The 12591-nt window shown below is 36.2% G+C and overlaps 1 protein-coding gene across 3 annotated transcripts in view; it reads right to left on the reverse strand.

Moving 5' to 3' along the window:
* Positions 1–10973, reverse strand: part of LOC143231137 (1,5-anhydro-D-fructose reductase-like) — a 35736-nt gene extending 24763 nt beyond the window's left edge. Inside the window, exons 1-5 of one of the 3 annotated variants that reach the window (XM_076465773.1) lie at positions 10775–10973; positions 9947–10114; positions 9235–9351; positions 4881–4955; positions 4658–4774 (exon numbers count right to left, since the gene is read on the reverse strand). In XM_076465773.1, the coding sequence (XP_076321888.1) occupies positions 4658–4774; positions 4881–4955; positions 9235–9351; positions 9947–10114; positions 10775–10849 (552 nt within the window). In that variant the 5' untranslated portion in view covers positions 10850–10973. Of the gene's footprint in view, positions 1–4657; positions 4775–4880; positions 4956–9234; positions 9352–9946; positions 10184–10774 lie in introns of all 3 variants that reach the window. The other 2 variants (XM_076465774.1, XM_076465775.1) reach the window with 2 other exon arrangements.
* Between the last annotated feature and the right edge of the window lie 1618 nt (positions 10974–12591).

A 12591-nucleotide genomic window follows, 5' to 3' on the forward strand; every position in this document is an offset into this window, starting at 1 on the left:
TCATTAGATGTTAGCTAAAAATCATTGAAAACTCCCTCGGTGGACAACAAATTCGAATGACAGCAACAGAATAAACAATTGGGACATGTTATACACTAGCATCAAAACATTGTTGAGTAGATAAAACAAAGAATACAGTAAAACTGAGATAAACAGAACACAAAAAATGTGAATAAATTAAAAAAAAAGAAGCAAAGAGAAAAGAAATAAGGGAAGATATAGTACCGTTTCGAAACAAAAATATAGTACCGTTTCGAAACAAAAATATAATACCGTTTCAAAACAAAAATATAGTACCATTTCGAAACAAAAATACAGTACCGTTTCGAAACAAAAATACAGTACCGTTTCGAAACAAAAATATAATACCGTTTCAAAAAATATAGTACAATTTCGAAACAAAAATATAGTACCGTTTCGAAACAAAAATATAGTACCGTTTCTTTTCTGTGATTAAAAAGAGAAAGAAGAGAGAGAACCTAGGACACAGACATAAAGTTTAGGTCACAGTAAACAATTATAAAAACAATTACAGTTATTTTAGAAAGTGAGTGTATGTGTTATAGCAAAGCCACTTTGGATTATCTGATGTAACTTCCGCGGGAAAAAAGGAACACACCAGAAATCTACAATTTGTAATTATCCGAATGTATCATACGATGTCATAAATCAACATATTACAACTCCACATAATGGACTATCTGCACTCTGTAAATCTCCAGGAATCGAACTCCGGATCCTGACATTGTAACTCCATTAAAGATGATTGTGGCCGTAATCCTAGTAATATATTACGAGGTTTGGCTAGTTTAGGAGATTTAAACTAATCATAAATCCGTATGCTTAAGAATAGCCTACATAATTATAGGGCGGAAGGCCCAGCCCACTGATTAGCGTATTGGGTTGTGGAGATGCTGTTCTGTGATTCGCGTTCTGTTACTGTAACAACAACAAAAAATCACGCTTCGCAATTTATACCATGGGTGCGTTGTAAGAATACCTATTGGATCTGTAGAATTATCCACAGTTTTTCTCTAGGTTAAAATACTTTATTTACGTACCTCAGTAAATTGTTGCACGGGGAAAGTTCCGGGTGGGTGGGTTTGGCGTTTTATGGGGGAAGGTTCCGGTAATAGGACGAAAACAAAAGTCCGAGTATAATTCTCCATATTAATCTATCTACGTTGTGTTTAAAAAATACGAAAAAAACGTTCTCCATGTGACATAAGGCCTGAAAAGTTAGCGATGGGTAATGTTAACTAGCCGCCTTCCTATTGGTTTCTCACCTCAGTATTAAGGACGACATTCAACAACAACAATTTGTTCTTGAAACCCGGTTTCTAACTTATAAGACCGCGGACACACCGCTGGGATGGGGTAACACGAAAATATCACAAATGTAAAAATCAATGAATAATCAAGAGATTTTTGTGTGTTGTTTTTTTTTTTTTTTAATTTTATAGCCAATTATATTAAAGAAACTATCTTTAAATGAAAAATGGAACATATCTTAAGTGAATCACACGTACATTGCGGAACAAATCGAATAACGTAACGAAAATCTCGTTGCAATGCCATTAGTAAAACGCTTTCTATTCAATGATATGAAGGCTAAAGCAACAATTATAAAAGCAACGCATGAATATATATAGATGGTATATGTACAAAACCCTTGTGTGTTGTGAACTCTGTATGGTAAACACGTACTTAGAAAGACGGTGAGGTAACACTGACTGTTACTCTTTTAGCTTAACAAGAAAAGTTAGTAATTTTGTGTTCTGAAGTGCTATATTAGCGTTTCGTGTTCATCTTGTTTCTTCTTGAAAATGTCATAGTTTTAACAACCGGATCTGTCCAGATGACCCTTTATTCCTGATTCTGTTAGAATTTGTTCATTTATCTATACTCTTTTACCGCTTTCAAAATAACATAATCTTGATTGTAATGCAAGTGAAATTAAAAAATATTTAGTTCGCACAATATTTATAAATACGTTTTCTACGTTGGTGAAAATTATATCTATTTCCTTTTTTTTTCCTTTCATTCCACATTGAACAAATACATTGTATTAAAACGATTTTAAGAGGCTCGTTACGTCGTTACAATCCATGACACCACGTCCAGCCATGTTATATCTAAATATCGTCTTTCTAGACAACAGCCTTGCAGCGTAATTTCTATTGTCGCGAAACTGTCATGTCCTAAACAAAATATAGCTCCCTGCATATTTTCCATATTCCACCTAAAGTTCGAGGAGGGCGATTTCTCAGTGTCTGTTTCAACAGATTGATCGCGCAGAAGTCCATATCCGCATTTTTAAATCACAATAAACACTTATAAAACTTAAGATATAAACAGTAACAACACTGAATAACTCAATTCTAACGAAACGTTGACGTTATGCCTGAAAAAATCATACTTTTTTCCAAATTTAGGATGCTTTATTAATCTAGATACGAACATTTCGATTTTTCTCAACTGTCTTATTTGTCCTAATTTAAAACATAAAACTAATATTATTGTTTTGTAATTAAGCAAAAAGCTATAGAATGTGGTGCTCAGCACGAGTATCGAAACACGATTTTAGCATTGTGTGTTTGCACACATAGCACTGTGCTACTAGGGGAGAAAAAAATACAATGATCATTTAGGCTAAAAATAGATTATAATTTACGAATGTACTTCCTTTATAACTTGTAGTAAAACCCTTTACAACGGTGAAGCCTAATTAATATGAATAACTTGGTTAATGGAGCCACAGAGTACACCACATACTCGTCGTTAGTGACGAGTATTTATATACTCTTGTACGGTAAACACTGTTTCACATATATCAGAATCGTGCCTTAAAAACGACGGACTTAGGAAAAATATATTAAAAAGAAAAGTGGACCAATATCGATACAGCACTTTATATTAATCACCCTGACCTCTATCGTAAAGGCGCACTCTAAATCAGTCACTCTGACCTCTGTTGCGTTATAAGCTCACAAACGTACCATTCCAAGTGAATTGATGCGCTAAACGACAGTGTAACGAGTTTTGTTTGATATACAAATTTTGTATTTACCTTCAGATTAAATGTAACATTAAACCGGACCGTCACTAATGATTTAAAAACAAAAAACATGTAGTTAAGAAAAAGGTAACTTAAAAATAGAGTTCTTGGGTCATTTCTGGTGATGTTAAACAGAAGTAATCTATATGAAATTTTGAGAAAACTGACATAATGTTGAAGAGAAACTCGTGTCTGCTACAGAACCGTCCGTATGGATGTAACATCTGCTGGTACCATTTCAGCGCTAGACATACAACAATGATGCGCTTCTGGCAGTTTGATATTCTTGTTGTAGCTAGTAGCAAGGGAAATCAGCCAGCCGGTAAAAGTGGACACTTGCTTGGAGCTAGTATGAGTCTGTGTAGTCGTAAAAAGTTTTGTTGCTATTATATTTTATGTCAAAAGCTATACTTTACTTGTGAATTTCCTTGAGAGTAAATCCACCGAATCTATCAACAACAACAAAACCTCTACTTTACAAAATAAGCTGGTCTCGTAATTCATTTTTTCAGGTGGTGTTTCGCTTGGTGTTTTCAACCTAAACTACATCTTGTGCGACACGTGAGATCAAATGACCAGGTCAGAGATCCTTAAATTTCAAGTATGGAACATGGCATGTCATATTATTTTAGGGATAGTGACTAGAGAAAGGGCAAACAATGAACAGCATTTGCCGCCTATGCATCTACTCTTAACCAAATAGCGATACTAGGTTTTTACAGCCATAACAACACAAGGTCGAAAGCGCAGAGCGTATATGGCGGCAAATTGGGTCTCGAATCTTGGACCTATCCGATAAATTATGATTTCATCTATGGTCTGTTGTGGGACTTTCCTAGTAAATGTGTGCATGTGTGTGTGTGTGTGTGTGTAAGATAATTTTAACAGAAATATTCTTAATTTGTAGTTTTCACACCCTGAACTGTTTTGTTTTTTTTAATCAGGACCAACGTGGGCATCGTGTTAAGATGTTAAACACCGAAGCAAAGGAAGCCTTTTTTTTTCATTCTAAATATACTAGAAATAATAATAACTATTATTATATATATATATATTATAATATATGAGTATTGAAACTACTAAATCATTGTTTGTGTCTCGAATTTCGCGCAAACCCACACAAGGGCTATCTGCGTTAGCCGCCTCTACTTTAGCAGTGCAAGAGTAGATGGAAGGCAGCTAGTCATCACCACCCACCTCCAACTCTTGGGTTACTCTTTTATCAACGAATAGTGGGACTAACCGTCACATTATAACGCCCCCACGGCTGAAAGAACGAGTGTGTTTGGTGCGACGGGGATTCAATCCCACGACCCTCAAATCACGAGTTGAGCGTCCAAAGCACCTGGCCGTGCTGAGGCCCATTCTCTACTTTAACAAGCAGTAGGAAAAATCTTGCGAGATGAAATGTGGACGTTCTCGGCATGAAACACCTGGCCATGCCGGCCCGAGAATCTATGGATAAACCAAAGGATTATAATAATTTATCACAGTTATTCTTCCTGCCGACCCGAGAATCTATGGATAAACCAAAGGATTATAATAATTTATCACAGTTATTCTTCCTAAATGTTCACAAAATAAAGGTTTTTTTCACACCTGTACGTTGGCAGGCTTGATTCTACCTTTCTGTCGTATCAGCTGGATCCGTTCGAGGTTAAAGTTAGAAAGTCCAATTGCCTTTGTCATTCCGCACTGAAAGGCGTCTTCCATGCCCTACACGTAACAAAAATAATTATTTGTTTTTATTTTAAAACTCTTTACTGGTATCTGATTCAATAAAACGACATATCTATCTATTTCGACCGAAACGTTAACTTACCTTCCAAGTTTGAATAAGGTCGTCTTCGTTGGTATCAACACAACCCCCTGGTGTTGTCGGGTCTTCAGAAGCTTTCTGCCAGTGATATGAAATATACAGATAAGGACACTCAGATAAATTATCTCCGTAACGAACCTCTTCTATAGTACAATTAGTCACTATTGTAACAATAACAATGTCAAATATATTTCACGAATACTCAGTCTCTCAGTTGCAAACGGAAAGTCGTGTGTTAAGCTCGTGAAAAATATTCTACGAAGTTAGGGGGACATCTTCTATCTTCATGTAACTTAGTAATAAGCTTAAGAGCTCGTAACGCTACAATACATGGTTCAATCCCCTCGATGAACACAGTGCAAAGAGCCTATTGTGTAGCTTTACGCTAAAACAAAACTAAGTTTTCTAATTGTAGATAAAAGATACTGACGTCATGTTTGATAAGTTTACTCTCATATTTAACAATTTACTAATAGCGAAATCCAGCAGAAAAGGAAGTTTTGTTGTAGACAACTCACGCCAGGTCTCACCAACAGTAACTGAATCCTTACTGTACAGAACTCACACCAGGTTCCACCAACAGTAACTGAATCCTTACTTTATATACCTCACACCAGATCTCACCAACAGTAACTGAATCCTTACTGTATATACCTCACACCAGATCTCACCAAGAGTAACTGAATCCTTACTGTACAGACTTCATGGCAGGTCTCACCAACAGTAACTGAATCCTTACTGTATATACCTCACACCAGATCTCACCAACAGTAACTGAATCCTTACTGTATAGAACTCACGCCAGGTCTCACCAAGAGTAACTGAATCCTTACTGTATATACCTCACACCAGATCTCACCAAGAGTAACTGAATCCTTACTGTACAGACTTCATGGCAGGTCTCACCAACAGTAACTGAATCCTTACTGTATATACCTCACACCAGATCTCACCAACAGTAACTGAATCCTTACTGTATAGAACTCACGCCAGGTCTCACCAAGAGTAACTGAATCCTTACCGTACAGAACTCACACCAGGTCCTTACTGTACAGAACTCACACCAGGCTCCACCAACAGTAACTGAATCCTTACTGTATATACCTCACACCAGATCTCACCAACAGTAACTGAATCCTTACTGTATATACCTCACACCAGATCTCACCAACAGTAACTGAATCCTTACTGTACAGAACTCACACCAGGTTCCACCAACAGTAACTGAATCCTTACTTTATATACCTCACACCAGATCTCACCAACAGTAACTGAATCCTTACTGTATATACCTCACACCAGATCTCACCAACAGTAACTGAATCCTTACTGTACAGAACTCACACCAGGTTCCACCAACAGTAACTGAATCCTTACTTTATATACCTCACACCAGATCTCACCAACAGTAACTGAATCCTTACTGTATATAACTCACACCAGGTCCCACCAACAGTAACTGAATCCCTACTGTACAGAACTCACACCAGGTCCTTACTGTACAGAACTCACACCAGGCTCCACCAACTGTAACTGAATCCTTACTGTATATACCTCACACCAGATCTCACCAACAGTAACTGAATCCTTACTGTATAGAACTCACGCCAGGTCTCACCAAGAGTAACTGAATCCTTACTGTACAGAACTCACGCCAGGTCTCACCAACAGTAACTGAATCCTTACTGTATATACCTCACACCAGATCTCACCAACAGTAACTGAATCCTTACTGTATAGAACTCACGCCAGGTCTCACCAAGAGTAACTGAATCCTTACTGTACAGAACTCACACCAGGTCTCACCAACAGTAACTGAATCCTTACTGTATAGAACTCACGCCAGGTCTCACCAAGAGTAACTGAATCCTTACTGTACAGAACTCACGCCAGGTCTCACCAACAGTAACTGAATCCTTACTGTACAGAACTCACGCCAGGTCTCACCAAGAGTAACTGAATCCTTACTGTACAGAACTCACGCCAGGTCTCACCAAGAGTAACTGAATCCTTACTGTACAGAACTCACGCCAGGTCTCACCAAGAGTAACTGAATCCTTACTGTACAGAACTCACGCCAGGTCCCACCAACAGTAACTGAATTCTTAATGTATAGAACTCACACCAGGTCCCACCAACAGTAACTGAATCCCTACTGTATAGAACTCACACCAGGTTCCACCAACAGTAACTGAATCCTTACTGTATATACCTCACACCAGATCTCACCAACAGTAACTGAATCCTTACTGTATATACCTCACACCAGATCTCACCAACAGTAACTGAATCCTTACTGTACAGAACTCACGCCAGGTCTCACCAACAGTAACTGAATCCTTACTGTATATACCTCACACCAGATCTCACCAACAGTAACTGAATCCTTACTGTATAGAACTCACGCCAGGTCCCACCAACAGTAACTGAATCCTTACTGTATAGAACTCACACCAGGTCCCACCAACAGTAACTGAATCCCTACTGTATAGAACTCACACCAGGTTCCACCAACAGTAACTGAATTTTACTGTATAGAACTCACACCAGGTTCCACCAACAGTAACTGCATTTTTACTGTATAGAACTCACACCAGGTTCCACCAACAGTAACTGAATCCTTACTGTAGACAACTGACAAACCTATTGTTTGAAACATTATTTGTTGTTGTTGCCGGCTTGAGATTATTGTTAAACTGCCACGTTTTGTGTCAAGCGAAGAGTTTATCAGAATCGACTTTTCCATGTTACCATTTTCGTGATAAATTACGTACGCGCGTTAATTTGCGATTTTCAACAAACAAGTTCTTTTCAAAGAAATTAATGTAAGCCACCCGCTATAAAGTTTATTCATCTCTTGATGAAATATCCACATTTTATTTATGTCCCTGTTAAAAGTAGAATAATTATTACTTTTCAACAAGATATTTACATTTAACTAAGCCTACTGCAGCCATGTTGGAGAATCACTAGACGGCTGAACAGCCGAGAATCAAGAGTAGTTTTGTTTTTAAAGGAACTTAGAAATTAAAAGTTCAACTTTGAAGATTAATTTTGTATCGTGCAACGATTGTCTACGAAACGTTGGCATCTAAATAATAAGTAAAATATTACATGAGTAAACAGTATTTGTATATACAGGGTGGCCCGTAAGTCCCTACCCATCCATATGTTATTATGTTACATTCAATTACGCATATATTTTTTTTTCAGAGATATATGGGCGATGTAAGCCCACCTACACTTGTAGAGCGTATTGTGCATAATATTATGCAGCGAGAATGAGGGACAGTACACAGATACACTAGATACATAAGATATGTGGATGGGTAGGGACTTACGGGCCACCCTGTACATTGTCAATTTCTACTACAATTGCTTGATTGTTTGCGATATCCACACAAAGCTGTGCAAGATATACCCAAGCCTACCGACTCTAATTTCAATAAATGAATGCAACTAGTCAAGAAAACTAGCACTTGGGGCACTCCAATCAAGTAATGTTATTTGACTGTCTCTCTTATAACAAACCGACAATTCGAAAATAATCTTCTGGTCCACATAACAGGATTCTAAACTCTAGGTCGCGCTGGTCTCAACAAGGTATGAAACTGAATAATTTCTTTATTACGTTACATTCAGCGTAGTAAGACAATTGTAATAAATTTTGAAGACATTAGAAATAATTTAATAAATTAAACAATAAACGAAATCGTAAATTAAATGTAATTTTTTTCTGAAGTACTGGTTATAAATTACAAATATATAAATATATATATATATCCTATTTATAATGCTTTTCTAAATTTTAACTTCCGGGGTTTAATTACTTTTGCAGAACATATATATATATACACAAATACATTGAAAGATAACAGATTTAACCATTACATTGAAACTGTAGCTCACTGGTAAGTCTGAGGTCTTACAACGCTTAAAATCGTGTTTCGAAATCCAACAGTAAACAGAGCGCAAATAGGCCATCGTGACGACAAATATACAAGTTTAACCTACAACTTGTCCCCCACTGTTACAGCGGTAACTCTACGGATTTACAGCGCTAAAATTAGAGGCTCGATTCCCCTCGGTGGACACAGTAGATAGCCCAATGAAACTTTGGTATAAAAAAAACACCCAAAACACCCCCACACACTAATCCGCTACAATGATGTCACCTTCCGTTGAAATACCCCATTACTCATTTATTTACAGTAAGATTAACGCCAGTCTACCTTAACTTCCTTTCCTACCTAGCACCCTCTATACAATACACCTTCCGTGAGTGAATCTAGTAATCAGATCGAAAAATAATTGTTGATTTGATATGATAGTAGCACATTGTTGGTGAAAACCTTACTTCATCATTGGTAGGATTGTGCAACAATAGAAGATCGACGTACGATAGCTGCAGACGATTTAACGACTCCTTTAAGAAATACTTCACCATTTCCCGCCGATGGTCTCGCATAGGTAGCTGTAAAAAGCGTAAAGGAAACGCAGTATTAATTTAAGATTACTGACAACATAAATTTAAAACAGATATAAAAGTATTAGTTTTTATTTCTAAAAACATGTGTAACATACCTCAACATCATGATTTAAACGGATATAAAATTATTTATCAACATAATTCACGCACATAAGATTATTTATTATCATAATTTAAACATATAAAACTATTCATTAACATAATGTAGGCACATAAGTTATTTATTATCATAATTTAAACATAAAATTGTTAATTAACATAATTTACGCATATAAAATTATTTATGTACATATAAAGTTATTATTGGAATATAAACATATAAAACTATTCATTAACATAATGTAGGCACATAAGTTATTTATTATCATAATTTAAACATAAAATTGTTAATTAACATAATTTACGCATATAAAATTATTTATGTACATATAAAGTTATTATTGGAATATAAACATATAAAACTATTTATTATCATACTTTTAGAAACGTTTAAATGGGCTGATTAAAGAATATAATTTAATATGTTGTAACAACGCTGGTTTAAGAAGTTAAAATATTTCCAATATATTAAACGTATTACCTTTATAATAATAAACAAGTCTGTCCTTTCAAGTTTTCCTGATCTCATTACAGACTCCAGTACTTTCCCTATCTCTGCTGCATTATTATGAGCATAAACAGTTTCAATAAGTCGGTACCCTATGTTGATACCATTTTTTAGTAAATAAGATACTTCATGAGGCTCCATCTACAGAGATAACGTATATTATATATCTGGTATATCTTAATTTTCCCAAAATATCGTCAGTTTTCTTTTCTATGAAAGAAAACACTGAATAAGTAGCTATTTATGTTCGCAGTTTTCAAGTTTTCGAATATTCTACCATAATCAAATTGCGTGAGAGTCCGTAAAACAGTATTTAAGTTAAAAATAAATAAATAAATTTACATATCGCGTGAACAGCGCACGAGCTACAAAAATTGTATGATTTAAAGTAAGAATATTATCATAAGAAATGAAACTTGTATAGAATTGGTACGAGTGTAACGTTCAGTTTTAAGTAAAAATAACCAAAACACTGTATTTAGTCATGATACACTATATCAGAGGTTTCGTACAGAAATGTTGGGTAGTACCTACAGTTGCCATGGTAGTGGTACTAAAAAACTATATAAATAATATATATATATATATATTAATTTGTTTATTTATCTCTAGTGAAATACTAACATTAGATTTACCGAGCGAGAGCTTTCCTTACCTAAATACAAGACAGTGATACAATTTAGTTTAACAATACATGGTCCATTCAAACACGTTTAAAATTCTAAATTCTGGTACAGTTTAGGTTAACAATACAGCGTCTGTTCAAAGATCTCTTAAAGATTCTGGTACAATTTATCTTACCAGTACAGTGTCTATTCCTACGAACGGCATTCGAGACCCGGTATTCAGTTTTACAAAGTGGGGAAAAGAAGACATGTCTTAAAGGGTTCTGTTAAATGTTAAAACCAATGTCACATTCACGGGATTTCCGTTGCCCAATACTTAAATCCAACCCACTTTATAATATCATGCAGTCTATATACGTCCTCCAGAACGTAACACTATAGATATACCAGTTATAAAAACTTAGTACAGTGTTAATTAACTACTTACTATTTCAAAGCTCAAGGTTCAGAGGGACGTGGCGCGAGCCACTATCTTCTCCATTGTAGTGTTTTATCGTCGGTAAATAAATATGTTACTTATTATCAAACTGTTTTCATTGCAAACTTTGTTGGTCTACACAACATTTCTCTACATGTAATAGCTTATCTAACTCTGAGTGTTGCCTGAGGATAAATGAACAGCATATTGACGCTTAAAAGGTTAATTATCTAAGTTTAATCCCTGCACGAGGAACACAAACTTACACGTAGCTCATTTACGACCGGTTTCAGTAACCAAATAGAGAACATCTGAAGTATCTGTCGCCACAAACTGTGATGTGTAATACAGTTAGCACCGGTTTACACAAACTGTGATGTGTAATATACAGTTAGCACCGGTTTACACAAACTGTGATGTATAATACAGTTAGCACCGGTTTACACATACTCTGACGTACAGCACAGTTATCACTGGTTTCAGTGACTATGCTAGAGAAGGTCTGAACGACTTGTCGTCACAAGTTCGGATGTACAACACAGTTACTACCGGTTTCAGCGACTGTGCTGGAAAAGGTCTGAAGGATCTGTCGTCTATTCTATCAACGCTTCGTTTATTTTTCATGAGAAGTTAATTCTAAAACGAATCGTAGAACTATTTTAAAACTACATACAGATTGAATAAATCGGCCATGATAGTCCTAAAAATTGAAACATGGTCACGTTTTAAATCTATCAGTGATGCTGTACATTTTGACACAATCTGATACACACAGAAATAACTCACTGACAAGCTACTTTATCATTACTGTCCAGTAGACGAAAACTATCAACACAGTCTAAATTAGCTTAATAAGTATTGTAGCTAATTTAATATACTAATCTAGCTCGGAGTAATATCAAAAACAAAAAATAGGATCGCTGTACAATATCTTTTTATTGCAAAGCGTATGAACTGGACAAGAGGGGTGGTTATGAGAGGTGTGATCCACTATTTGTATGAACATGCAGTAATTGTTAAGCCTAACTGGTATCTATTAACCTCAATTCAAAGGAATCGAGCCCAGCATGGCCAGGTCGTTAAGGCGCTCGACTCTTAATCCGAGGGTCGCGGGTTCAAATTCCCGTCACACCAAACATGCTCGCCTTTTCAGCCGTGGGGGCGTTATAATGATACGGTCGATTCCGCAATTCTTTGATAAAAGAGTAGCCCAAGAGTTGGCGGTGGGTGGTGATGACTAGCTGCTTTCCCTCTAGTCTTACACTGCTAAATTCCACGGCTGAAAGGGCGAGCACGTTTGGTGTGACGGGGATTCGATCCTGCAACCCTCGGATTACGAGTCGAGTGCCTTAACAACCTGGCCCTCATGTAGCTTTGCGCGAAATTCAAAATCAAACCAAACCCAAGCTCGAAAAGGCAAATGGCAGTTACTGTGGGACATTTCTAGGCAGACGTGAAGTGAGCCTTATTTGCCTCTCCCTACTGGTTTAAATATTCTTCTAAAAAGCTGCTATGCTTGAAGGCATGTTAAGAATTCAATACAAAATTTATAAATAAAATAAATTGTTAAAATG

The sequence above is a fragment of the Tachypleus tridentatus genome, chromosome 10 (genome assembly GCF_004210375.1).
Source record: "Tachypleus tridentatus isolate NWPU-2018 chromosome 10, ASM421037v1, whole genome shotgun sequence".
Classification (NCBI taxonomy): Eukaryota; Metazoa; Arthropoda; class Merostomata; order Xiphosura; family Limulidae; genus Tachypleus; species Tachypleus tridentatus.